General features: G+C 46.2%; 2 protein-coding genes across 9 annotated transcripts in view; one reads left to right on the forward strand and one right to left on the reverse strand.

The window, feature by feature from the left end:
• Positions 1–21,387, forward strand: PPTC7 (protein phosphatase targeting COQ7). Its single transcript, XM_038152270.1, has 6 exons — positions 1–647; positions 9,669–9,848; positions 12,544–12,742; positions 14,876–14,999; positions 16,624–16,753; positions 18,091–21,387. The coding sequence occupies exons 1-6, from the start codon at positions 446–448 to the stop codon at positions 18,147–18,149; spliced, it is 894 nt and encodes a 297-aa protein (XP_038008198.1). The 5' UTR covers positions 1–445; the 3' UTR covers positions 18,150–21,387.
• RAD9B (RAD9 checkpoint clamp component B) overlaps positions 20,355–26,546 on the reverse strand; it is a 9,309-nt gene continuing 3,117 nt past the window's right edge. For 7 of the 8 annotated variants that reach the window (XM_038152267.1, XM_038152262.1, XM_038152266.1 and 4 more), the window contains 6 exons: positions 26,124–26,223; positions 25,916–26,022; positions 24,088–24,194; positions 23,580–23,644; positions 22,977–23,099; positions 20,355–22,681 (listed from right to left, as the gene is read on the reverse strand). In XM_038152267.1, the coding sequence (XP_038008195.1) occupies positions 22,255–22,681; positions 22,977–23,099; positions 23,580–23,644; positions 24,088–24,194; positions 25,916–26,022; positions 26,124–26,223 (929 nt within the window). In that variant the 3' untranslated portion in view covers positions 20,355–22,254. The remainder of the gene's footprint in view (positions 22,682–22,976; positions 23,100–23,579; positions 23,645–24,087; positions 24,195–25,915; positions 26,023–26,123; positions 26,224–26,546) is intronic. The other variant, XM_038152259.1, reaches the window with a different exon arrangement.

Genomic DNA, 26,546 nt, shown 5'->3' on the forward strand with positions numbered 1-26,546 from the left:
TCAGCACGCGCGGCGAAGATGGCGGCGGCGGCGGGCGGCGGGGCGCGGGGGCGGCGCGGGCGGCTCTGACCGGGCACGGCGGGCGGCGGGGAGCGAGCCCGGAGGGAGCCCCGAGAGCTCCGCGGGCAGCGGGGAGCTGGCACGGCCCCCCTCGGGGGGCGGGGAGGGTGGCGCGGAAGAGCGGGGGCGCTGCCGGCGAGCCCGGCCGTGAGGGGCAGCGCGAGGGGCAGCGCGCGGGCCGTGAGGGGCGGCGAGGGCGGGTGAAGCGCGGCCGCGGCCGGAGGGACGAGGCTCCGCGGCGGGCAGCGCTCGGAGCGGCGGCGGCGCGGGCCGGCGGGCAGGGGAAGGAAGGCTGGCGCCCTGCGGCTGGCGCTCGGCGGGCAGGAGGCGGCTGCGCCGGTGGCTCCCCGCGTTCCTGGCGCTCGGCTGCTGGGCGCCCCACGCCATGTTCTCGGTGCTCTCCTACGGCAGGCTGGTGGCGCGGGCGGTCCTGGGCGGCCTGTCGCAGACGGACTCCCGCGACTACAGCCTGGTGACGGCCAGCTGTGGCTTCGGCAAAGATTTCCGCAAGGGCATCCTCAAGAAAGGCATGTGCTACGGGGATGACGCCTGTTTCGTGGCGCGGCACCGCACCGCCGATGTGCTGGGTAAGTGGCCGGGCCGGGGACTGAGGTGGCTTCGGCCTCGCGGTGTGACTCCCACCTCCTTCCCGGAGCTGCACATGGCGAGCGGCTCAACGCCCGGTCTCAGACAAAGGAGCTGCTTCTGCCTGTCAGTGTCACCATGAGTTCGCTTTTTTTAGCTTCCCGAGGAAGCTCTCGGGCTCTTTGTTGCAGCTCTGCCCGCCTTTGGCATGCGGGGTTGTGTGTGCCGGGTGTCCGGGCCCAGCCTGGGCGTCTCACCTGTGGGTGCCTGTAAGGCCTGGTGGCTCCAAAACTCAGAGAAACGACTCCCAGTGCGCTTCACTTTCTGTCTTTCTTTAAAACCTGAGCCCCGTGTACATGCATTGCATTTAAACAGACAGGATCGTTTGAAGAGGCACTTCCTGATTTTAACGCGTGCAATGTCCTTGTCAAGTGAAAGGCAGAGTGACATTGAGACTGGAATCAAATGTCAAACTTCAGTTTCGTTGTTTGTTCTGGCCTGATTGTGCTCTCTGGTTTTGAATCACTGGCGAAATGAATCTTAGGGGTTCAAATTTTAGAAGTAGTGACTAATTATGGATAATCAATAGAATCTTCAGACTATGAGCAACATTGCTTTTGACAGTGCTGTGACCTTTCTTCTGTGTACTCAAGGTTGAATTTGGCTGACTGACACTCTGCACAAGTTAGTCGTGGTGTAACTACCGGAAGCAAATTTTCACCAAAACTTTGACACTTAAAAAAAGCTTCCTCCTCCCTGCCCCGTCTGTGTTTTTTTTATTTGTTTTTTTTTTTTTTTAATATTATTTGGTGGTTTTTTGGTTTTGCATTCATGCATTTTAAACCGGTGGGGTTGCACTGTGCTGTCTCATGCTGTGGAAGTGGCTGGTGGCTCTTCAGCTCCGCTCTGTCCTTGTAACTTGGTTGCCATTTAACGGAGCCCAGAGGTTTTCCTCAGGAAGCTGCAAGCTGGTGCTAGGTAACAGTTATTGCTGGTTATTCTCAAGGAAGCTGTTACTGTAAGAGCGATGCCACAGCTCTCAAGATGTTGGTGGGTGCATTTTAGACACTCATCATCTTCTCTGTGGTGCCTCTTCCAGATAAACTTTTTTGGGATTAGAATGAGCTGTTGGACACCCTTCCTTTAGCATGTGACTAACCCTGGCTGCCTTTAAAGTTCATGCTAGACCAGCACTGATAAATAACTGAGCCATTGGTGTTTGCCCTTAAGAGAAATGCAGGATCTCCTGTACTTTGAAGTGGACTCTTGGTGTGGGGAAGAGCCAGATTTAGCCCCGTTTGATGGTGTTCAGGGGGTTTTGGCCATATTTGGTAATTACTGTATGTGGACCTACAGTTTGTCTTGTGTTCCTGCTGGAATCAACGCAGAGTTGCATTTCTAAGTTGGTCTTTGCATTCATTTTCATGGCAACTTGGAAACAAACAGAATTGTAGCTCCACTTAGGGATCAAACAGCAAAGAGGGCAGCAGACCCTGGATGTCTTAAGTACCAAGAAGCAAATAATTTAAATAGAAAACGTGTTGGTTTGTTTGATTTTGGGACTTCTCCCCTGATAAAGCTATTTTTGTCAGTTTATTGCTTTTTAAAATACACATACTGAAACCCCCAAATCTCTGTACTTTCTGCAAAACCAGCAATGTTCAGGTGGGTTTTGATGCTTCTAGCATGATGCTCTTTCATTTCACCTGTAGCTCCTAGGTTTACAGACATGATGGTTTTCTCCAGTTTCTGCTGCTGGGATCATCTCTCTACTCTCTCCAGCCCTTCTGCACTGCTGCAGAGACATTTTCAGCACCACCAGAGTTTTCCTGCCCTCAGCTCCTCTCATTCCCATCACAATTCTGAGGTTCCTTCATGATTTTTTTAAGACCCTCCTAAATTTTGTGCTACCTCAGTACCTAACTCTGCACCTCAACAAAACTACCTGAGCTGCACTGTTGGGTTTCAAACTTCATTTTTTGGCATTTTAGGAAGAGGCTCACGTGGTTTGAGCCAAAGTGAACACTTGACACGGTAAATTTCAAGTGTATCATGTGGAGCAGTCTTCAGTGACAAAGCCAGGCCAGATAATGAATGTAACATTCCTCTGTGCCAGTTTCTGGAGCCAGTGCTCTGTGGAAAGCCTGCCTGTGTGGGATGGGCTGGGTGTGGTGGAGCACTGAAGGAACTACTCCCAGCCACTTGGCATGAGTGCTTGGGGATTCATTTTCTTAGGTCAAACAAGAGTTGACTTGGCAGTGTGTTTACAGCAGAATCAAAATGCTAAACACTTCTTTTGTTGTACGTGTGCTGTATAGTTCAAAGGCTGAATGTTTAACAGTGTCTTCTGGTCTGAGCTTTGTCCTTTCACAGTAAGATCAGCAGAAGGCTGATGAAAGTTCAGGTTCTTTCCAGTCCTGCCGCAGTTGTTCAAGGCTTGATAAGGCCTGTTACTGGTGTGCTGGAATCCTTGAGGGTTTTGTCTCTCATTTTTGCTTTTGTCTGGAACATACTTGTCAATTTTGCTTGTTTTCTTCCCATTCTGAGTGCAGGGAGAAACGAGAAGCTCAGAACAGGAGTTTTTCCTCAGGGATCACCCTAAGGAAAGGAAATGGCTTTACTGCTAATGTTAATCTCTAGAGCTTTACAATTCAGGCCTGTGCTTCCTTTCTCTGCTGCTTGTACCTCGATGTACTTTTCTGTTCATTCCCTGCCAGTGTCTTGGGTGTTCAGATCCTCAGAATATTGAAATCTCTTGCAGAGATTTGGGAGATGTTCTGTACTGCTTAATGTGTGATGCCTTTGGAACTTTTGAGGACAGAAATACTGGGTTTTTTTCAAAGCTGAAAACCAAAGCTCTGACACCTCTGTTTTTCCTCATTAGCATGCAAGAAGGATTTTTACTACAGAGGGAACGAGCCAAATTTTAAAAATTACCTTTAACAGTTTTATAGCCATGTCACTAAATTACCAAAAGTAAAAGTTAAAGCCAAGGTTTTCACCTCTAGAAATTTTGAGGTATCACATCCTAGTGATAGTTTTTTCCCTTAGTTTTGAGATCTGCCTTTTCTTGCTTGTTCTGGCCTTATCAGGCTCCCGATGTCTTTGCTGGTTTTTTATGGATTTTCCAAGCTGTTGTGTGAGTCATTATTGAAACATTGCTGCAGCCAATGCGCATCCCGTGACAGCATCACTTATACAATGTCTGTGCTGGGTACAACTCTGGGTGTAGCCACTGTGACTTGACTCTTCCAAACTATTTCTGTCCCCCGGAGTGAGGAAAAACTGTCTGGCAGCAGGAAACTGTTTGTTCACCACAGAGTTAAAATTTGACAATTGTTCTGTTGGCTGCAAATCTTTGATTTTTAGTTTTTGGGGGAAGGGGAGAGAGTATGGGTGCTGCAGGGCAGCTGCTCTGAAGTGAAAGGAACTGCACTTGGTTTGAAAATTTTATCAGCAGCCTGCATAGGAGGTTGGTAAAACTGCAGAGTGACAAAGCCCTGGAATATTGTTCGTGCCATCAGGAAATGTAAACTTCAGCACCTAAAAGGATTTCTAGATGAAATGTCAAGGTTGTTCTGGCAGCTGTAGAGGAGGGAGGGATCCTTCCTTGGAAGCCTGAAGGTTATAGAGGACTGTGTTAAGTGGTTTATTTGGTATCATACCTATTTAAGAGATTGCTGCCTTATCACAACTTATCACACTAAAGGAGCTGAGCATCGCCCGCCTCCCTCGCAGTCACCTTTCACCCACTGCATGTGAGAGCTCAGGGAGCCTGAGAGGCAGGAGCAGAGATCTGCAGAGCTGCACACGTGTCTCAGTTTGTAACAGGTCACAGGAAATGTTCTGTCTAACGTGGGAGCATCAGTGCTGGCGTTTTTAGGGAAACTGCAGATTGAGAACCACCCCATTAACAGTCACTGGCTGACTTTAGTGTCAGCAGAGCTGCTCTGGAGCAGCATCGAATGTAACCTCTGAGAATGAAACTTATATCTGGTTATTCTTCTTTCCCACAGTTTCTGCAAGGACGTTGCACACAAGTATTGAGGTCAGAATTTCCAGTTGAACACTAGCTTTAGCTGTAAATGCTACTGATGCTTCTTGATGGCAGCCAGTTTTCCATTCATACACAGATGTTGGCCTGAAGGAAGAGCAGGTTCTGTCAGAAATCAGAGGGAAATCAGCAAAGCTGAGCACAGTGCAGGAGGTGAGGATTAGTCATACCTGTGCCATAGGAAGCATTGGAAAAATCTGCTCTTTGCTCTGGTTCATCCATGCTGGGAATACTGAGCCTGAGATGGGTCAGGCTGGCAGGGATTCATTTCAGTGTCTGCCCGCAGTACCTGCCCTTCCTCAGCAGTTCCAGTCACTGAACACCTTGAGAAATTAGGTACTTGTAACTAGGGAATTTTTTATAAAGCCTGCAGAAATAATTTATAGTTCAGTGTTCTCCTGGAGGTCCCCAGATGCACTGAGGGATTTCTCAGGCTTCAATAAAATAGGGAGGAAATCTTCCTGGTAAAAATCAGCTTCAGGAGCAAGGGTGCTGTAGTGGGAGGGGAAAACAGATATAAGGAACTGTTGCTTTCTTCTGGGAGTAGATGCACAATTTAATGTTTCCAGTTCCCTGTTTCTCCTTCAGTTTGTTCCTCAAGATCATTGCTCACTTTGCCTTTGTTTTTTGTTCCTTGTTGTCACTTACCCAGTTACTCTTCCAGAACCTTTGTTTCATGCAAGGGTAGTTTAAGTTTTACTGTAACAGTGTGAATAAGTAACCTTCCCTTCTGTAACTTGTTAGCAGTCACACACCATCTGTCCTTAGGGATTTGTATTTAACTGGGTTATTTCTTTGTCAAAACCTTGAGGGGGGTAGGCACCCTTCAGCCCTCACAGATCCAGGGAAGCTGCTGAAGGTCAGTGCTGGCTTTGGGCATTGAGCGGGGTTTAGATGAAGAACCTGTCTAGGTGTGTGATTTATCCCACCGCTGATAAAACAGGAAATCTTATCATTTAATCTCAGTTCTGATGTTGACAAATACTAGGTGCTATATTTCAGACTTGTGTGGTGCAACTCATTGCACTTTTTTACCATTTTAGCCTCCATATTTGATGCAAAATTCAGTTACAGATACATCCTTCTGATGTTCTTTTAGCAGTGATTCATTGCTATTTCAGGTAAGGATCTGAAGAAATTGAAAGTTCAGTAGGATGTGCGGAGTGCCTTAGAAAGTTAATTGTGGTTGCATGCAAAAGCAGCTCCTGCTGACACCCTTGTGCCTGCCTGCTGCTTCTCTGTGTGATTTTTATTCTTGGCTGATGCAATATTTCAAAATGTCCAACTCTCAAGAGATTTTTGGGACAGGTGGTACTTTTGGACTCTGAGCGTGGGCAGGTTAATTTGCCAGCTCACCAGAACTGCCCCTCACAACATTATTTATATTAAACAGGGTTTGATCAGTATCAGGGCTTTGTTATGAACTTGCAGGCTGTTTAGTTTATATTTGCTGTGAGCCAGGAGAACACCTGGGTCTCACTCACATGCGAGTGGTAAAAAGCAGATATTGCTGCTTTCAGCACTGGCTGCTTTTCCCTGGGCTTCTGCAGGGAACTCATGTGCTGGCAGGCAGAACAACTTCACATTTGCATTTCAGCTGGTATCTTATCCCAGGTGCTTTTAGCATTTTGAAATCAGCTTTAACCAGTTTCACCACCAGCATCTTCCCTGGCTCGGTTTCAGTGCTGCAGCATCAGTCATTTGTGCTTTGTCTCGTAACTGCCTGACAGGTGTTTTCTGAGAGAGATTTTGATATTCTGAATGTTTGAGGAGTTGCAGAAAAGTCAGGTTTTGGATTGACACACACAGCAAGTATTTTATCTGGCAGGCATATTTGTGTTTTCCAGCACAAGGCAATGTAGTGGAGTGTTAACTCAGATTCTGAAAGATCTCTGTAGTACAGTTAAATACTTGAGAAGTATTTATTCTTTTGAAGTAATTTATTGTGAAATTTTCAATTGCTTTATTTACAGTGGTGCTTCATCTGGCTGCAGGCATTGCACTGTCACGTGGATGCTTGTGTAATTTCTGCATGGGCTTGAACAAGGAATAGCCACAGAAATGTTCTTTGTGTAAAATTTTCTCATTTACTGAATGGCATGAATGAAAAAAAACCCCAAGGTTTGTGTACTGTGCAATTTCAGCAATTCTCAGCCATGCAGTTTGTTTTAAATGTCCTGTGATTCCTAATTTATAACATGGCTAATACTGGAACTCAATGGTTTGTGGCTCAAAGGAAAACCTCAGCATTTGTTGAAAAGGTAATTATTTTGAATATATACCTTATTTTTTCTTGGATGAAAGCAAAGGTATTATATATAAATAGAGCTTGGCATTATTCCTTGGGAGTGATCCTGCCAATAGCAACCCCTTTGAATTTTCTTTTGATGACAGAGGGAAAACCTGGTGTTAATCAAAGCTGTGTTTTTAGTTTTTGCTACTTCTGGAGTTTGAAACAGTTTCTCTCCTTGTTTGCTGGATATCAGATAGCACGAGGTTTGCTTAAGCTTTATTCTCATTTTCATTTCATCTATTTCAGTAGCAGTTTGCTCAAACTGTTTCAAAGTCACATATTCCTTTCCCAGGTGAAGCTGTTTAGTTTACAGAGATTGCAGAACATGAAGATGCTGGGTTTATTTTAGAACCATCTTGAAGGTTGGACAGGATGATTAAACATCTTGGCCCCAAACCTTTATAAAGCACCACCTTTTCCATATGGGGCAAGGCCAAGAAATAGAGGTGGTAGCTGCTGGGGGTTGTCACAGGAGCCCCCAGGGCTGCTCCTGAATGCAGTGGCTGTGTCTGCTTGGGGTGGAGTGGGGAGACAGGAGAGCTGTGGGATCAGGCCCTCTGTCCTCTCAGCTGTGGTACCAGGAGAGTCAGAGGAGCTGCTGGGGGATCTAGAGGGTGATTGCTTTGGAAGGCACCGGCGGAACCTACTCACAGCTGTTTATAGCTTGCAAAAAGCAGGCAGGAAGGCAGACGGACAAAGGCAGTGCCTGCCTCAGGATAGGGCATGAAGGGTGCTGCCATGATTATGGATTCACATTTCCTGCCTGGAGTAAGAAATGAACAAAGAAAGGCAGATGGTGGGCTCGTTTTTCCTTTAAAAATGGAATGGGTTTTGATAATTGACCTTCTCAGGTGCTTGCTGTGGTGGCTTTCTGGCACTCTGTGCTAAAGCTGCAGTGTTTGTGTTCCAGTGTTTCCCAACACCGATGGAGAAGGATTTTCTGGATCGCTTGAGGGAACTCTGTAACTTCTGCTGAGCTTTCTTTGCAACCGTCTTGGGAGCCAAGAGCTTTGGGCAGCATTTGTCAAACATCTTTTCCTTGCATTAACCCTGTTGTCAGGGAAGCAGTGCAGAAATATATCTGGACTATGTTCATTTTAAAGGGCAGGGGGAAAAAAATGTTTATCTGGTAACTTCACATAAAGCACCATCCTTTAACCTGAAGCTGAGTTTCTGTTTCAAGTTCCAGATCTAGAACCTTTCCTTTATGGTCTCTTGTTCTAGGCTTGTCTGTGTGGCAGCAGAAAGCAAAGGGTTAATCCAGTATTAACCTGAGGTTGTGACACCTGCAGGGAGAGGATTAATCTGTTCTTGAAGAATCTAGAAAAGTCATTTCTGAGAGTGCCCCTGCTTTCATGAGCTTCTTCCCAGGGACTGCTCAAAGAGGTGGATGCAGGGATCTGCATTCCTGTGACATTCTTCTGAGAAGGCAGAGGGACAAAGCAGGTGTCTAAAAGGTTGTGCACTATTTTAGGGAGAAATCTGATTAATGTTGATAGGCTGTTGAGAATCTGGCCATAACCTCCTGTCAGATTATAGTTCACGCCAAGGTCGGCTCTAAACCTTCCATCTCAGTTTCAGACCGTGTCCCGTGTGAAGGGCGTTTGGAGATGAGGAAATTGAGTTTTATCTCCTCCCTCACATTTTCATGCCTTTGATAATAATGGAGTTTTCTCCCTGAGGAGACTGTCCTTCAGCACAGTCTGAGCACTGAAATTCACTTTTTTGTGCTTTTATCATGAACATATTTCAGCTTTACTATGTTTTGGAAATCTCTGCTTGAAATGGTTTATCCCGTGCTGAGGATCAAAAAGATTTTGGGAAAAATTTCCACATAGTAGCATTCTAATCTCAAATAATACCTTCAGCTGTATTTTGCTTTTATCATTTAGGCAATTGGAAGAAGTTCAAAGTTCTTGAACCAAATGACCAGCAGAAAACGTGTCTGCTGCTCACCTCCCTCTGATCACCCCCTTTCCGTGACCACAGTCACTGTTTTCCCTGTTGCTTAGAAGCTTCCCAGGTTTTGGCAGAATTGGTCTAATTTTCTGATGTCCGGGCTATTTTGAATAACTGAAAATTCTCTGGATCATAGTCAGTTTTCATTCTCTTGCTTGGCTGAAGCTGTAAGCAACAAACTCTCCTTGAAAGGGGGAGGTCCCAGCGTTGTGTTGGTTAAATGGATTTTGGAAAACACTTGGAAAATGGGGATTTACTTTCTACAGAAATAGAGAGCACCAAATAGAAATCATTGTCCTTCAGATGAGGAGGTCATCTGAGGAAAAACTGTGCTGCTGAATAGCAGGAAGAGTTTCTGTGTCATTTCTGTACTAGCTAAAATGTTGACCTTCACTTTTAAAATTAATAAAATCTCTTCCCTTTTAATGGATTGATGAGAGGTTAATGGGATTGAACCCCCATCTTCCTCATTCTCAGCGTTAGACTTCTGCCTTTCTTTCAGCAGTTCACGTTATATTTGGAGATTTGCTGGGGAGCTGATACCAGAATATACCTTAAAAATACTCTGAAATTTATTTGTTAATCAAAAATGCTTTCCAGGCAGGTGCTATGTCCTACAGTTTAGTTACTAAATATCATGAGTGATGCAAAGAATTAAACCCTTTGTTTTGGAAAGTATTTCTGTTGAGGTAACTGTGGTTTTGTGTTTCCTTGCAGGGGTGGCAGATGGTGTTGGTGGCTGGAGAGACTATGGGGTGGACCCTTCTCAGTTCTCAGGGACTCTCATGCGGACGTGTGAACGTTTAGTGAAGGAAGGACGGTTTGTTCCAAGCAATCCTGTTGGAATTCTCACCGCAGGCTATTGTGAGCTGCTGCAGAACAAAGTACCTTTGCTTGGTAAGGCACCAAAAATATGTCACTTCAATCTGGGTTGTGTGTTACACATGGGCTTGCTGAGGGGTGCTTGAATCTCCTCTCATTGTCTGCAGCAAATCTGCAGGCAGTTAACTTCTCCTAATTAACTGAAAGCACAGAAATGCTTTGGTGGCATCCTTATTTTCTCTAAAACTGATTTAATTAATTTAGTAATGCAGGGAGTGTTGATGTGTGTGTATTTATATATGAAATAAAAGGCTTTCTGTGGGAAGGGTGAATTCACCAGATTTGCAGAGCGAGTTCTGCAGTGGAACACGCTGCACATGTGCTCGCTCTGTATTTTATATGTATAAATAACTGTTCTCTGCTGAAAACTCTTGTGGTACTGGTTACAGCTTTCTGCTGCAGCTATGCAAGGATAAATATTTTCTGAGGATAGTTGGATGTAGTTCTGCTCATTTCTGGCCTAACTCTGCTCCTGTTGCCTTTTAAGTGCAGTGGACTCAACCCCAGTTGGTTGACTTGAGTAGTTCATATCGTGCAATCTCTGGTAGCATTATTTTTATAAACTTTGTGGGGGGATTCATTACAGATCTTTCTGAAAGCCAGCTGAAGTAGATGCTTCACATATTCTGTGTCAGCATTGATGGGACACAGGGCATTCAGCTGCCTGGGGACTGGGAGCAGCTAGAGAGGCCATACTCGGTCTCAGCTGACCGCTCTGCCAAGGGGACACTTCTCTAAAGGACATGAGACCTCTTCTGCTCCAAGAAAGTGTTTGCCCTGCACGAAATGCACACAGCTCACCTGACCTTAAGCTCCTGTGCCAGAGCAGTGCTGGGGAGCTATATTTAACTTGTCTGCTGAGCTGGGAGCAGATGTTCTCACATTATACGCCTAAAGAATAGGTTGGAACCTCAGGAGTGACCTTAAGTGTCACGAAAATAGCCGTGGTCAGTAATTACATTAGGATTTGGGGTGTTGAATGGTGCTTATTTGTGCAAAGCAGGTGTAGCTGTAAGTGAGCTCCAAAGTGGGGCACTGGCAAGAGCTCTCCCTGTGCCTTTGGAGATGGAGCAGCTCGGCTGGGCTTGACCTTTGCAGTGCTGAAAAGCAGCGTGTGCTGAGTCACAAGATCTGAATTCCACACGTGGCCTCCTGGTTACACTCTGCTAATAGAGTTAGAATTTGAAACTAATGATCCTTACTGTTTCTCCTTTAACTCCTTTAAAGAACAGTATTTTTAGAAGGAGGAACAAAACCCTGGAATTACCACAGCAATGAGCATTTAGAGTTTATTTAAAATAAAGGGACAGGAGAAGACTTCATTAAGGAGGATTCACTGGGCAATAACTTCTCCTTGCTGTTGTGATTTAATCCTGGATACTTGGTTCATCAGGATTGAATGCAGAAAATAATGTAGAGTAAAACTGAAATGGGAGGAAACTATGCCATTTATTTCATCATCTTGTGTTGCAGCACAGTTTTGGACACTGTCACATGTAAAATCAGATTTTTTTTCCAGAGATAGTGCTTTGACTTAACATTCATTAAGGACAGGGAAGGTCCTCTGTGTTAACTAGAGAACAGATTCAGGGCAAGTGCATTGCAGGGAACTCTCTGTATTAGAAAGGGAATTGTCTGGAACAGGCAATGCCTGGAGCCAGCTGGACTTCTGCACTAGCAAGCCTGAGCCTAAGCTTTGCTCACTGCAAGCCTGTGGTCTGTCCAGCATGGAGCTGTGCTTGGACAATCCTGCTGGAAGAACATGAGGGTAGAAGGTGGAGACAGTTCACGAGCTGGTGATGCGGGGCAGAAGTGCTGTAGCTCTGTTTGCCCCTCTTGGGGATTGAAAGGTCTTTTGGTGGCTGTGCTGTCCTGTCCTGTTGGCAGAATTGAGTGATTGCTGTTTGCTGTGAAGGACTTTGGGTTTCTTTACAATACAGCGTTTTTGTGGCTTGCAACCAAGCACAGTCGGTGGCTACTTCCCAGTGAATGAATGGAGAATTCCTCAGTGCCCTCAAGCATGGCTGGGATAGTTCCAAGCACAATTGACATCATTTTTCTGCTATTACTTTAATTTGGAATTGTATTTGTCTCTGAAACATTTGTTTTCTTAAACTTGTCGAGTTGGTGTCCTGAAGATGTGACAGGATTATTATTTTTAAACCTGAAGCAAGCTCTGCAGAGCCAGGCTGGGAGGAAAAGCATTCCATGTTCTGAGCAGAGAAATGCAGCAGGACCTAATGCTTAAATGCAAACAGCTCTTTACTTGGTGTGGTTTATTTACAGCTGAGTGAAACTGTGTGGAGAGCTCCTAGCATTGTATGGATGCTACTAGAATTCTATTATCTCCATGATTTTGGAATTTCAGTATTTGATGTGAGTTCTGTAAATCCGGTCCTATAGCAGAATGTGCTGACATACGTTGGGATGGAAAACTGTAAATAAAGCCAAACAAAACAGGTATTTGTCAGCATAATGTGTTTACCAAAATCAAAGCAGGAGGAGTAAATTCTACACAAAAATCATAGTTTGTATTGCAAAGATTTCTAGAATTCTGCTGGTTTTACTTTATATTAATTCTGGCATTGTTGAGTGTTTCCATTTCTCTGACTTTAAGCTTTGATGAATGTTGTAATAATTGAACTGTTGATCAGCTCAGTGAGAGAACAAGCAGCTTCAGGAGGGCTGACTGCAGTCACTGTGTTTGCAGGGAGCAGCACAGCTTGTATAGTAGTCCTGGACAGATCAAGTCATCGTTTACATACAGCCAACTTGGGAGATTCTGGATTTTTGGTAGTCAGAGGTGGAGAAGTCGTCCATCGGTCCGACGAGCAGCAGCATTACTTCAACACTCCCTTCCAACTGTCAATAGCTCCACCAGAGGCAGAAGGAGTTGTCTTAAGTGACAGGTAAGGGGGAAGAGGAGCTTTAATTTTTAATCTGTGCATGTGACCACCTCCCAAAAAGATGCAGTTTTGCTGCTGTGGGGCTCTTCTGCACCTCACAGGATATAAACACGTATCCAGTCAGGTCCTGCACCTGCCACCCTCCCTCTTTGGGTAACGTGAACAGTTCTCACCTTGCACTTAACTCTGTCCCTGTTGCACAGTCTGAATGTATTGGTCTGCTCCTGGTGGCATATTCCCATAGCCATGGGCTTCTTCTGATCCATGGGAAGGTGTCACCCACCATAGCTGGAGTGTGGGCAAGTGGCTGGGCTTCCCAGCAGAGCTTTGCTTCCAACCCCTGCCTGTGCTCCCCTGGGACTGTTTGGAGTAGCTAATTTAGATATCTTGGCACTGAGGTTGTGAGTACTTGAAGAATAGAGCAGAGGGACATGTGACTGTAACTTGTGTTTCCAACTTGCTGTTTCCAGCAGCATATTGTATTTGACCAAAACCAGCAAAAAAACTGTTTGGCAGAACACCAAGCTGGGAATGAGAGTATGAGGGAAGGACAATCTGTTCACAGAAATGAGTTGTTTCAAAGGCAGGCTTGTTCTCGTGTCTTCCCTTAGGAATGTCAGGCTGATCCATCCTGACTTTGTGAATGTAATATGAAAGAAACTCAAAAATAAACAGCTTTCAAATATGTGTTAAAATGCAACTTTCAGAATGTCTCACTCATTAAAGTGATATCCCTCATCTGAGCATAGGGAGGTGGTAACAGGATCTTCAAAGAATGGCCATGGAATAAGGGAATGCAGTAGGCAGCTGAAGTGTTGGACTCAACCTGCTTGAGTCTTTTCCAACCTAAATGATTCTATGTGGTGTCAGGGCTGATGCAGTAAAAAATGAGACTTTAATCCAAAATAGCTCATTTTTAAAGTGTTGGTTAAGCTGTTGAAACTCCTGACTGACCATTCTTGTGTGTGGTTTAATTTCTTCATTCTGCAGCTGCTGAGAGGAAGCCAGAGTAGGACTCTGAAATTAGAACCCTTCAGTAATCCAAGCTCTTTGTTTGACTAAAATTAAATGATCTCTTGAAATTTCCAGAGCTGTGAAAAATCTTTAATTTTTCTGAGATTCTCTGTCATCCGTAGGAAGACGATAAAAACAAAAAGCAGAAGGATAATTGATAATGTCCAGTGGAAGTCAGGGCAGCCAAGTAATCTGAGTCACGCAGTAATAAGGAAAGCACAAGATAAATGTGCTCCCACACTTCAGCTCTGAATCATGATTACAGCTTTCTGGCTGGTTCCTGCACTGTTCCTGACGTTAATTAGTACTCATGCTCCTTGTCGAAACGCTTCTCCTGTCCTTTTTTATTTGTTGTCCCAGTTCAGTGATGAATTTGGCTATATATGGGCACAGGCAGGCAATCTTAACTCCATCAGCCTTCCTGAAGCCACACATCAGCTGAGCAAAGCAGCTCCTCTGTGTTTTGGCAGAGCCCAGTGGCCTGGGATGCAGCGATTGCTCCTTTTTACAGATCCCTGAAGAGTCTTTAAAAATGAAAGGTTTGTTGTTACGTTGCTGCTGAGAATCAGATTTTGCAGCAATATTCATGCCCAGCCTGGGTGTTTTCTGCTCTTGGTGTTGTGTAATGTGTTAGACACAAGCATTCCAAAAGACTCTGGTCTCCTGGTAGTGATTTCCAGACGTGTTTCATATTCCATTGAATTAGAAAGTGATTCAGAATCCTGAAGTGTTTGGGCCAGGCCTGTTATGAATTGCTCTTTCAAGTATCACTCTCTTAGATCTTCTAGATGAGCAGAAGGGACCCCGAGCTGCCATTCTGCCTACTGGTTCCCTTGGAGACACACTCCTGAAGCAGATTACTTTGCAGGATTGTTCATGTGGGAATTTTGAGTGCAAATCCTGGGTGTGGGAGCTGGAGCAGGACCTGTTTGCAGTCCCAGGGCCTGTGCTGGGGCTTTCCTGACAGCCCACACTGGTGCTAAAGCTCCACAGTGAGCGATTATTCCTTTCCCTTGCACAAACCCCCAGGGAGCAGCGAGTGCAGGGGCTGTGGATTTGCTGTTGGAGGTTGTTTGGTGTCTTTGTGAGGGCTGGAGTCCTTTGACCTCTGTCCCTCCCCAGCCCCGAGGCTGCTGACAGCACGTCCTTCGATGTCCAGCTTGGGGACATCATCCTAACTGCCACAGACGGACTGTTTGACAACATGCCTGACTACATGATCCTGCAGGAGCTGAAAAAGCTGAAGGTGAGTGTGTTTGTGTTCTCAAGCACTCACATACTTTATGCTGGCTGAACCATTACAGTTACTTCCTTTACTTCTGATAGCTGAAACCTTTGTGTTTTATATAAACTCAGTATCCTGAAAAGGCTTGTCAGGTAACATCCCTTGTGAGCAGTGCAAGGGACATGGAGCCCAGAGGGCTTTCTCTTGGATCTGCATCCAGGCTGAATCCAGAAGCAGCAGCTTGGGCATAAACTCCCAAATAGCAGCTGGTTCCATGTCAGTAACTGCTGAGGGAGGGAGAGGAGGAGGGGGAGGAAGGAGGAGATAGCAGGGGCTGCCTTTGGCCACGTGCTGCACCTGCAGGCTGGAGATGATGCACAGGAAAACAGAGAAGCCTCTCCTGGGTCACTTCAGGGTGAGCTCGCACTTAAAATAACTTTCAGCTTCTCTAACCAGTAATTCTGACACAGTATGGGCTGTCTGAATTGTGGGTTGCATGTGCTTGAAAATCTTCAGTGTTCTGTAAAAAAAAATCCTGTCAACTTTTCCACATTAGTGACCACAAATGTTCTTTTTAAATAGTAAGAATGCATTGAAATATTTTAACCTGGCTGAGAACATTTAGCTTCAGGCTATTTACTTACAGAAAGAAAGTACACTTAGGGAGATATCAATATGTATAAACTCCTTGAGGAAACTGTTTTGCTGTGAAATGCAAATAAGAGCATTACAGTGCAGTTTCAAGAGAATTTGGCCTCCTCTTATCCTGCAGCTCCACAGGTCACGAATGTGTCACCGGGGCTGCAGCCACCTCCCACCCTTGTCTGTGCACAGAGCAGGGCTGTCCTGGCTGGCCACTGGAGTTGGAATTCCCTTGTGGAAGAAAGCTGAGCTCCACCTTTTGGTGTGTTTGGGAAAGGCACTGGAGTCCCCAAGAGGTTCAGCCAAAAGTTAATCACATAAATGCCTGCTAATTCCCAAACCTGCGGGGAAGGCTCTTGAAATGACAAGGCATTTAAAAATGGTTACAGACAAAAAGAGCAGTGGTTGTCTGTCATGTTGGCTGGAGTGAGAAAAGCCTGGGAGGAAAGCAGAAAAATTACTGAAACAGGGAAAAAAAGTCCTTAAAATGCAGCCTGGAGAAAGTGTGTGTGCTCTCAGTGCATTTTTCTCATCTGAATTTAAAGTGCTCCTTCTCCCCAAGGGTGTTCTTGTCAGGTGGGGTGAGAGAGCCAGAGGTGCAAGGCTTGCACTCAAGATAAAACAAATACTTCACCAGAGCCTGCCTGGGAGGGAGGGAAGGTCCTTGCAGGGTGCCTGCAGGGACAGCTGCCAAATGCCCTGTTCCCTTCAGGTGACATAGTTTAGTCTGGTTGGAATATTATTCTTCTAAGCTTCTGAATTCTGGAAGTCCTCCAAACCCAAGTCTTGAGCTGCCGGTGGGGATTTGAGGTCCGGCTGTCCCTTGTGAGGATCCACAGTTGTAACCCAATTTACAAAGCCTAAAGAATGGGGAAGGCTCTGTTTGCAGGGAAAGGTGATAATTAATGGCTTGGCAGTGAGGGATCTCCAAACCTGACACAGATCAGCACAAAAACTTCTGTAGGCTTCTGTACAAGAATAAACTCCTTTCCTCTGAATTTAGAACTCCAACTACGAGAGCATCCAGCAGACTGCACGGAGCATTGCTGAGCAAGCCCACGAGCTGGCCTATGACCCCACGTACATGTCACCCTTTGCACAGTTTGCCTGTGACAACGGATTGAATGTCAGAGGTAAGAGCCTCTCCTCCTCCCGCTGCTGCTGTCTTGGAGAGATCTTTGGCAAAGTGCAGTTCTGCTGTTCCAAAATGCTGTAGGAAAACAGAACAGTAGGAGATGTGGTTGGCAGAGGAGCACCAAGCTCGTGTGGGATTTGGCAAAGCCCCCAGGGCCTGCACAGGGCATCCTGGGCCCAGCAGAGAGGAGCCTCCTGTGGGGAAGCAGCTGGGGCACAGAGAACACGGCACCCTGATTGTTTTATTTTCACTGTAATCTGTGCATTCCTGCCCCAGGAATCCTGCCTGGGATGAGTTCTGCAGTACTCCTGTACATGACTTGCTGCTTGGATTCGGGTGTGTGGGTGGTGTTGTGTGAGGGTAGTTTTTTGTTTCGGGGTTTTTTCAAGGTCTCTTCTTACTGCTGTGTTTCAGCTGAGGTTCTGCCCACTCTTTGGTAGATTTGGGATGTTTTTTTGGTTGAAATTTGCAACCCTTGTATAATTGGCATCCCCATACTCATCTCTCAGGTTCTACTTCTCTGTTTTAGAAAGGTACTGGCAAAACAGCTGGCAGAGCTCTGAGCCTGAGCAAACACCTTTCATTTAATAATTTTTACTTTTAAATAAATAAATAAAATTCTGCCAGTAAAGATGTTCTCCTCTCTGTATCAGAAGGGCAGGATTTCCGGCAAGAGCCTTAAGCCCCTTTCCTCAGGTAGCAGCTGTCACACTTGGCTCTGTGTTACTCCAAGCTCAGTCACTCAGTGGTGAGGCTGCAGATCTCCAGAGTCCAAGGGATTGGTTTGACTTCCCACATGACAAAACCTCTCTTCTGGGCCATTGCTCCAGGGTTCGAGTGTGTTGCTCTGGCTGTTGAGGATTGAAAAATAACTATTAAAATGTTAAGCAGCTTTTAGGAAGACCTGAGGTAATACAGTGCTGGAGAAGATGCTAAAGGGGTGTTTGATTTACAGTGGAAATTCCTGAGGAGATCTGATTTCGTGGCAGTTTACATGTAACAAAGCAGTGTCAGGTGTTTTGTGCATTTATTAAAGAGTCTGCTGAAAACAGGCTTTGAGCTCTGCCAGCTACGAGCAATGCTCAAGGTTCTGATCTCCTTTTCATAGTTGGATCTTACTGCAGCTTAAAAGGAGGGAGGTTTTGTGCTGTGTTAAATGTCACTGTGCTCCTCGGTTTGGAAAGGAGGTGGAGGAGGCAGAGTTTGTGTCTCCTCAAACCCGGTTTTGACACTTACACCAGCTTTAAAAGAGCTTTCCTTGGGGAATATCACGGATCACCAGAAGACACCTCACTGTGGTTTGATGGAATAAGAGGGTTTTTGCTTCCATTGCAGGGGGGAAACCAGACGACATCACCGTCCTCCTTTCCATCGTAGCCGAGTACACAGACTGAGGTGCTGTCCGAGCTCCCCGGGCCCCCGGGCCGGTTTCCTGCTGGCAGGATTGTTCCTTCCTTCCCAGCTGCTCCGGGCAGCCGGCCCTGAGCCCGGAGCCTGGCCCGAGGCGCAGCTGAGGCCCTTGCTAAGAACCACTCGTAGTCCACTGGTCTTGGTCTGCCAGCAAGAGATGAAGAAGCTCAAGGCTTGGAGCTTGTCTTTGAGAGCTCGGTCCTTGTCCGGAGCAGGGGAGGATCCATCCCACAGCGTTGCTGCGTTGGAGATGTGACTTTCCAAGGAGTAGGATCGGTCGGTCACCTTTCAAAGTAGATCAGTAGGTAACGCCTCCGCACGAGGGCACATTACTCAATTTCCTAGGAACGTTCGCTGTTGTTGAGGGTGTGTTACAGACCCAGTTCCATAAAGCATAGTCTTGTTCCAGTGATAGCCGAGGTTTCGTGTTTCTGAGCTCCGGTTTTCAGGAGATTTCTAACTGCTGTAAACATTCTGCTCTTGCCATCCATGGTGTCAGCCTTAGGAGCCTTTTCTAGTACGAGATTTCAAACAAACCTAGTTCAAGTTATATGGATGCAAATGTGTTTTGTGATTTCAGGTGCTTAACTGTGATCTTAAAAGTTCTGCAGATCATTCGTCCATAATGGGCCTGGTTCTGGATGTTCTGGCTGTGGATAATTATTAATTTTTTTTACACAAAAATTCTAGCTCCGTCTCAAAAACAGCCGAGCTGGCCACAGTTGAGGTCTTTCAGCATTTGAACCCACCTCAGCGTGGGGTGATGGTAAATGCTACGGTGAGAGGTTGCACTAAACAGCTCATCCTCAACTCCGAGCGTCCTCTCTTTGGGTAGATAATTCTGTTGTTGCTATCAAACATGATTTGTGTTAATAATTGCCACTCTCGCTTGTAGAACAGGATACGCTGCGCCGGTTTAAGTCCAGTTGATCCTTTCTGACTCCAACAGGCACCTCCTTGCTTCTGCTGCGGCAGCGGCAGCGAGTACGAAAATGGAAACTTAATGAATAATCAGCAAAGCCTACATTTCATTTGAACTAAAGTTTAGGGGTTTCAGTGATCCTTAATGATGTTTACAGTTATCTAACAGCCACTTTGCAATATGACATTTCCTTTTCAATGACAGTAGCTCACGTTTGTCCCCCCTTTTCCAGCCAGCTTTCCTTTTCCTTTCCTGAGGCTCATACGAAAGCTGAGAGCTGTAAAGATATATATATTTTTGGTCAGTTTTTCATTAACTTTTTTGCTGGTAGAGAAGTATGTAGAAATAAATTAAAGCCATGTTTTTATATATAAAAAGTCGGGTAATGTTGCTGTTTAGGTGAGTGCAGTTAAACTTGGTCAGTAAGGAATCTTGCCTGCTCTCAAGAGGAGATTTTTACTACCTGGTTTATTGTATTAAAACTGTTTAAGTTTGAGGTTACCTCAACTTGTTTAAAGAATTTTTGTGGACTTGTACTGTATATTTGCGTAACTATGTCAAGCTTTTATTTAAGGTCATTTAACATGTACCATGTACATGTCATTTTACTATATTTCAGTGCATCATGCTTGTAACAGGCATTTCATTTATAATAAGTGATTAATTTGGGAGCTCTTCAGTAATTTATCTGCTATTCCTCAATTGGCATAATGTTAGACATCTACTTTAAATCACCTTGTAATTACTCGTCAAAATGCCTTAACTACCCTAACTTGACCAAAATAGGATTTTGGTGAGGGTACGGGGAGGATTATATTAATGAAGAAAAATTAATTAGTTTTGCGACGCACGAACAGTGAGTGGTGGAGAACTTTGCACAACCTGTCAGTCCTCGTTGTTTTTAACCCGAACAAGCTGTCTCTGGCTGTCTTGGAGGAATGTATTCACGTGCAGAACAGGGCTTTGTTTCTTGTTTGGGAGGGGCCTTTCTCTCCCGACTCCGGGTGTCTTTACATTTATCCAGTATTTACTCGCACGCTTCTGGATTAGAGCAGATTTGATCAATTCTTCTTTTCCTTTGCCCTTCCCTTCAGGCGCCGCCGCCGTGGCCGTTCTCTGCTCTCAGCACAGTCCCCAGCGCTCCCTTTCCCCTTCCCGGCTTTCCCTGGGGAGCTGCGGGTCAGAGGGTCTGGAATTCCCCATTCCCGCTCCTCCCTGTCTGTGTCCACAAAGCCGTTCGCCTCATATCACACCATGACCTGTTGGGTTTTTTTTTTTTTAAATAAAGAACAAATTTGGGTTTTGATTTTCAAATCATGAGTTTTTCCCTCACCGGGCACACCAAAGACCAGTAAAGCTTTTAGCTTTTCCATCTGTTTATAAAGCAATACTGTATTATAAAGAATTGATATTTTTATCACACGCTTGATTGTTTTGGGTTTTTTTTAAGACGTGCACTCTGAACATATCAAACCTGATTTTTTCCTATGAACTTAACGCTGTCTGCGCACAACTGATCTTTGGAGAAGGAAATGACGGGGCCCATCCTATCCAAAATAATTCCCAGCGATGCATGAAGCAGTAACACTTGCTAGGGCTTAGGTCAGTGGGAATGTCCACGAGAGGAATGTACAGGAAAGGTGTTGGCTGAGCACGGGCTGCCTTGGAGCTGCTGCAGAGGGTTGTGGTTTGTTTGGGAGCTGCTGGGGTGGGAGCAGGGATCTGGAGGAACGGGAGGAGCTTCGTCCCCCAGGAACCCGGGATTGCTGCAGCAGCGGCCGTGGGGGTTGGGGTGGGGCAGGGCGAAGATGTGGGGAACTGGAGAAGCTCTGTGGTTCCTTGCTGTTTTCCTGGCTATCTTTGGGAGAGCTGCCACATACAGTCCTAAATGTCCTATTCAGGCTGAAAACAAAACCAAACCAAAAACCAGACTTGGGACCAGGCAGTTCAAGTGAGTCGAGAAGGGAGAGGCGATGATCTGGCAGGGATGGGAGGATTTAGTGATGGAATGTCCATCTCGTGGTAAGGAATCCATTCTCCAGGGGAGGAGCAGCTGCTGTGTGGAGAACCCTGACTGTATGCAGTAGTTCTGACAAAGATAGCTGAAACAATGAAGCAAATCTGAGTCTGTATCTGAGGATGCTTTTTTCTTGCTGTTAAAATGAGACTATCATCTATGCTTACCCAAGAGGCAATTATGTGAATTTCATGTCTGAGGTATAACTTATGCAGGAATAGTTCTGTAAATACATTTAAATAAATTGTAAAGATATTTAATAAATATAGTATTTATACTAAAATGTGCTTTGTAAAGTCAAGTTGCCTGCAAACCCTCCGTTTGTTGGTGTGGGGATGTGGTTGGTGGCACAGCCAGGGCCGGGGGGGCTGGGCTGTCACTGTGACCTCCCTGCCCTGCTCTCAGAGCCACCCTGGAGTGACACCCGATGCCTTCTGCAGCAGTGTGGCAGACAGATGAGGATCCTGTACTTGACTGGGGATTTCACTGTGTTCCAGCGTGACTTTGGAAACACTGCACTGCCCCTGACGCGTGGTGGGAGAGACACAGGGAAGGAGAAGAATAATGCAAGTCTAAAATGCAAACCTTTATTTGTTGAATGCAGTCCTGTGACAACTTTGGCTTTTCAGTTAAAGGCTGCTTCTAGAGAGCCTGTAAAAACCTGAGTCCTCCTTAACCAGAACAGCGGCTTCATTGGCCTGCTGTGGTAACAGAGTCTGAATTCAGAGTGAGCCTCTCTCCAGTGAGAGTGTTCTGAGAGCAGAACCCCCAGCAGTTCCTGCAGAGCACACAAACCTCAACGGAGTCAATCGTGACCTAAATTTGTGCCATTACAGAGCACTGACAGTTCCAGAACTTTCTGTGCTGCTGGGTGACAGCAGCAGTGACAGAGGCTGGGCCTGCCCTGCCCTTCCCTCCTGGGCACTCCCCACTGCCTGTCCTTGGACCCCGAGCCCTGCACTACAGAACTGGGGAGCTCTGCAAGGCACCCGGCTCCTCCTCAGTGTCACTGGCTGTCACCAAACTCTGGAAGGTGTCACCAATGGCCTCCTTCTCCTTGTAAGAGACAGCTCCAAAGAACAAGGAATGGAACTGGAAAACGCAATATTTGTACAGGTAAGAATTCTGAGATACAGAAATCGGGCATTAATTAATTATGAAGCTTTTGACACTCCTGCCCCCAGGGGTGCTCCCAGCAGTGCTGGGGTTTCCCAGCCGTGCTGCTGTGACACTGACCCCACTGAGAGCCCCAGTGCACGTGGGGGTGCTCAGCCAAACAGCAGCTCTGGGGCTCCACTGCTGGCACCGCGGGGACTTCCCTCACCTTGGCATAAGGAGCCTCTGTGGCCTCTCCTCCTGCTGCCTGGCCCGTGGCTGCTCCTGCTCTGCCTGGCACGTCCCTCTCCGTGCCTCTAGGAATATTTTTCACCTCTTGTTTTGCCAGAGCACCTGGGGGTTTTGCAGGGCCCATGCTCGGAGCGTTTCCCTTCTGCTGTGGCTTTCTGGAAGCGGCTGTGACTGCGTTGCTGGCTCCATCCATGGAGGTCTGGTCAGATTTATCCATGCCAGTCCTTGAGCTGGATGGGACAGAGCAGGGCAGGTTAGAGCTGGCTTTGTGTTCCATTGGGATATCCTTATTTTCTGTTTGTGAAGATTTCAGCTTCAGAGGAGATTCTCAGCAGCTTCCCTCCTGCTGCACCCAGACCCCGTGGAGATGAGAGAGCAGCAGCTTGTACAGAACGTTCTCTCTTGCACCCCCTTGTTGCTGTTGTGCTGCTGAGATGTTCCTGGACCCCTGCAGTTCACAGCTTTCCTGTGAAAACCTGAGCTTTTCACCCTCCTAAGGCCACCTGCCCCCTCAGCCCCCGTTACCTGTCCCAGGGCCGTGGGCAGCAGGCAGGCTCAGGGGCAGCTGCCTCCTCCTCAGCCTCACACAAGGTAGCCAGGATAAAGCTGGCCTCCAGCAGCAGGTCCTCCATGCTGAAAGCAATGGGTCTAAACACAAGGATGGAGACCAAACAGCACAGGGAATTACAGATACTGCCATTCCCCCGATGGAATTAAAAAGCACCTCCTCTGAAAAGCTGACAATCTCCTGTATTTGCTGCTGAGGAATCAGAGAGGGCTCCTGTTGCAGATCTCACTGCTCCAATCAGCAAATGCTGTGCAGTGTCAAATGATAGCATTAAATATGTAATTATTAAAATTATATTTATTCAGAGAATGTATTGTTTCTTTAAAGGGCTAAATAAATAAATCATTGCCTGCAGGGGACTGAGCGCCTCAGGTGTCCAGGTAATTTACACACAGCAGCTCGTCAGTCAGCACGGCTGCTTTGGCAGTGCCACACCCGGGTTCAGTGTTTGTATGGAATTACAAACTCTGGAGTGCAGGTTGGAAATGGCTTTGGGTTTGAAATGAGGAGCTGCAGTGCAGCGTTCACTGGGTGACAGCCAGGGCAGGTCCCACACGTACTTCCCACATCTGTCGAAGTGGATGGACACAGGAACGCTCGTGGCTTCGGAGAACGCCAGCAGGCCCTGCAGAGAAGGGTGGGAGAGGTGCCCGTTAAACCAGAACACCGATACTGGAGTGTAAGTTCATCCCAGCTGCTGTTTACTGCCAAAAAGAGGGGGAAATTCTGCTGCTGCTAGGAATGGTTTCTGTCCTTCCCTGCCTGAGCTTTGCCAGAGGAGGTTCTGCATGGAGAACTCCCCTGGTCACGATGCTTTCCCTGGGCAGCTGTGCTGCGCCTGCCCAGCGCAGAAAGCTCATCTCTGCCTCAGAAGTGTTTTGTTTGCCTTTCAAAGGATGCTGGGGTTTACAGCTAATCCTCACCCAGGTGGTGAAACCCCGCTGCCGGCAGGAGGGCTGGTGGGGCACGGCCCAGGGCCACTCCACAGGGACCATCCCGTGTTGTCCTGGTCCAGTCAGGCCAATTAATGAGAAAGGGGTTTTCTTCCCAGACAAATTCTTACTTTACCCTCAGTTCTTTAAGGCAAAATGTCACTTCAGAATCTACTCCGACTTGAAAGTAGTCAAATTCCTCTGGACTGAGCTGTATCTCAGTAAGCATTGTCCTTGAAAAGTCTGTTTGAGATAACAACAAAGTCAGGGACTCGCAGCAGAGAAGTTTGAACTCAACAAAGCTGTGATTGTAACCCTGAGGTTTTTACATAAGCACTGTTTGAAGAAATAATTGTGTTTTTAGAGTGGCTAATGTTAATAAGTGTTTAGCTTATATGCATATTAGAATTAAGTAAAATCCTCAATCTATTTGCAGTACATTGTGTAGATTTGAGTGGATTTTAACAGAACCTATTCCATGTTCTCTGTGCGAGCTAACCCAACACCTGCTGCTCTTCTTGCAGATCTGCTTCTTCCACAGGCATCCATCACAAATAATATTCCCAGCTGCCTATTGTTGCATGGATGGGAAGCCCAAAATGCAGCGTGACTTGAAAGATTAATCAAAATTACTGACAATCACCAGAGCACAATGGAGGTGGACAGAGGCTCTTTGTTTGAAATGACAATCTTTTCCTGACACAGGAAAGTGGCAGCAGGAACTTGGCTGCTCACTCTCAGGTGTTCGGTGTTTTGTTACCATGAGGTGACTCCGTGGCTGGCCATGGGTGTGTGAGGAGAAAGCGAGAGGGCGATTTCCTGCCGTGTGACAGTCCCGGAGAGCTCAGAGAAATCCCACAGCAGCTTGAGATGCTCCCGGCAAGGCCGGGCTGCCAAGGAAGTGCTCCAGGCTAATCCCTCTTCCCTTTCTCTGCTCGCTGCTTTGTTTTATCTCCCAGAGTTCAAACAGGCTCTCGTAAGAAGCTCCTTGTGCCTGTGGCAGGGGGTTTGATTGCTGTGGAACCCCCCAGCCGTGGCAGCTGAGGGGCTCAAAGGCTGCAGGCAGGGAGATTCAGCAGGGCACAGCACCTCTCCCTGCCCCCCTCCCCTCCCTCACTGGGCTCTTGGTATCTCTGTACACTTGTACCATTTTTTTTTCACTTTCTTTCTCACAACAGTCCTGGTAAGTGAATGTTCCTAAAGTCACCACCTGTGTCATTCAAAATGCAATCTCTTTATTCTCAGTAATTTCTGCTCTGTTTCACTCCAGCCAGTTTCTGCCCCTTGATCCTTCTCTTGGCCTGTCCCCAGCCCAGCTCCCAGCCCTGGGCTCTTCCCGGGTCATTGCCCCCAGCGTTGGTCACAACAACATGAACAGCATCTCTTTATGACACCATCCACAAGAACCTCGAGTTCAAACCCACCATTTCACCTTCAAAATTGGAGTCACACCCCAAGGATCTCCAGCTGTTCTCCCCCTCCTGGAGATGTGACCATGGCATAGCAGTGCAGGGCTTGCTGACACTCTGTGCCATCCTCAGACTAAAATACACTCTCTAATGATATCAATTCTATAATTGTGGTATTCAGATTTAAATAGTTCTTTTTAAAACATCAAATTATCCCCTTTTTCCTGGCAGTTGCCAGGCTGCTGCTCTTGCAGCACAGTAATTACCTCTTTCAAAGCCTACAGCAAGTGGCATAATTTATTTCAATTGGCTGCTCAGTCTGAGATCTGCCACTGACACCAGGAAGATGTTTCAATTTATTTAAAATTATTTAATTTATTAAAACCAGAGGGTGGCAGCATGACTTAAAGTCTCTATCTATAATGTTCTGTTAAAAATGTCATTCAGCCATAAAATTCATCCCACATTTATGTCGTGACAGTTATTATTCCTGGAGTTCACCTCAAAAAAAACGTTAAAAGCCCAAGTATTGGTTCACATTTTGAATTTCCTTACCAGTGTCTTCCTCAGTGTAACTCTTGAAACAAACTTTCATTGGAGTTACTGACAAGGTTATTTCTTCCTGACTGGTTGGGAAGTGGATCATCACATCAGCCAGCAGCCTATAAAATGTCATTCAACACTAAAATAATTCTATCTAGGACATTTTAGCATTTGCTACATTAGAAAATAAAACTTAAAAAAAAAATTCTCTGTTTGTTACCTGGAGTGGACTTTGAGAATGTTTGGACACATGTGCTTTGCAAAAACAGCCTGCAAGGGATCACACTCCTGAAAGGTCAGGTTATAGGTTTTTACAACACCTGAGTATGAAGGAAATGAACAAAAATCAGTGCTTGGCTGTAATTTGAGGGTTTTTTTAAAAGTATTAATTGTTCAATAGAGGAAGTAACCAAGTGACTTAGTCCAGCTGTATGGAAATAACTCACCACAAACAGGAAAAGGAATGCACCTGCCATCTTAGACTCCCTCATCCCATGAGCTGTGCCTGGGCAGCACCTGAGTTTTTTAAAGACCCACAGGAAATAAACCCACAAACGCAGGGTGGGAAACAGCTCCAGCAACTAACTGGTAAAACAACAGCAACGGGAGTGGAATGCAGAACACAAACCCCACAGCTCTCTGC

The sequence above is a fragment of the Motacilla alba genome, chromosome 15 (assembly GCF_015832195.1).
Source record: "Motacilla alba alba isolate MOTALB_02 chromosome 15, Motacilla_alba_V1.0_pri, whole genome shotgun sequence".
NCBI lineage: Eukaryota > Metazoa > Chordata > Aves > Passeriformes > Motacillidae > Motacilla > Motacilla alba.

Bases quoted from the DNA above. Each gene is read 5' to 3' on its own strand.
- PPTC7 (XM_038152270.1), top strand. From the start codon at position 446: ATGTTCTCGGTGCTCTCCTACGGCAGGCTGGTGGCGCGGGCGGTCCTG. The intron at 12,743-14,875 runs GTAAGGGGGAAG...GTCCCTCCCCAG, and splicing joins GGAGTTGTCTTAAGTGACAG to CCCCGAGGCTGCTGACAGCA. The intron at 16,754-18,090 runs GTAAGAGCCTCT...CTTCCATTGCAG, and splicing joins CAACGGATTGAATGTCAGAG to GGGGGAAACCAGACGACATC.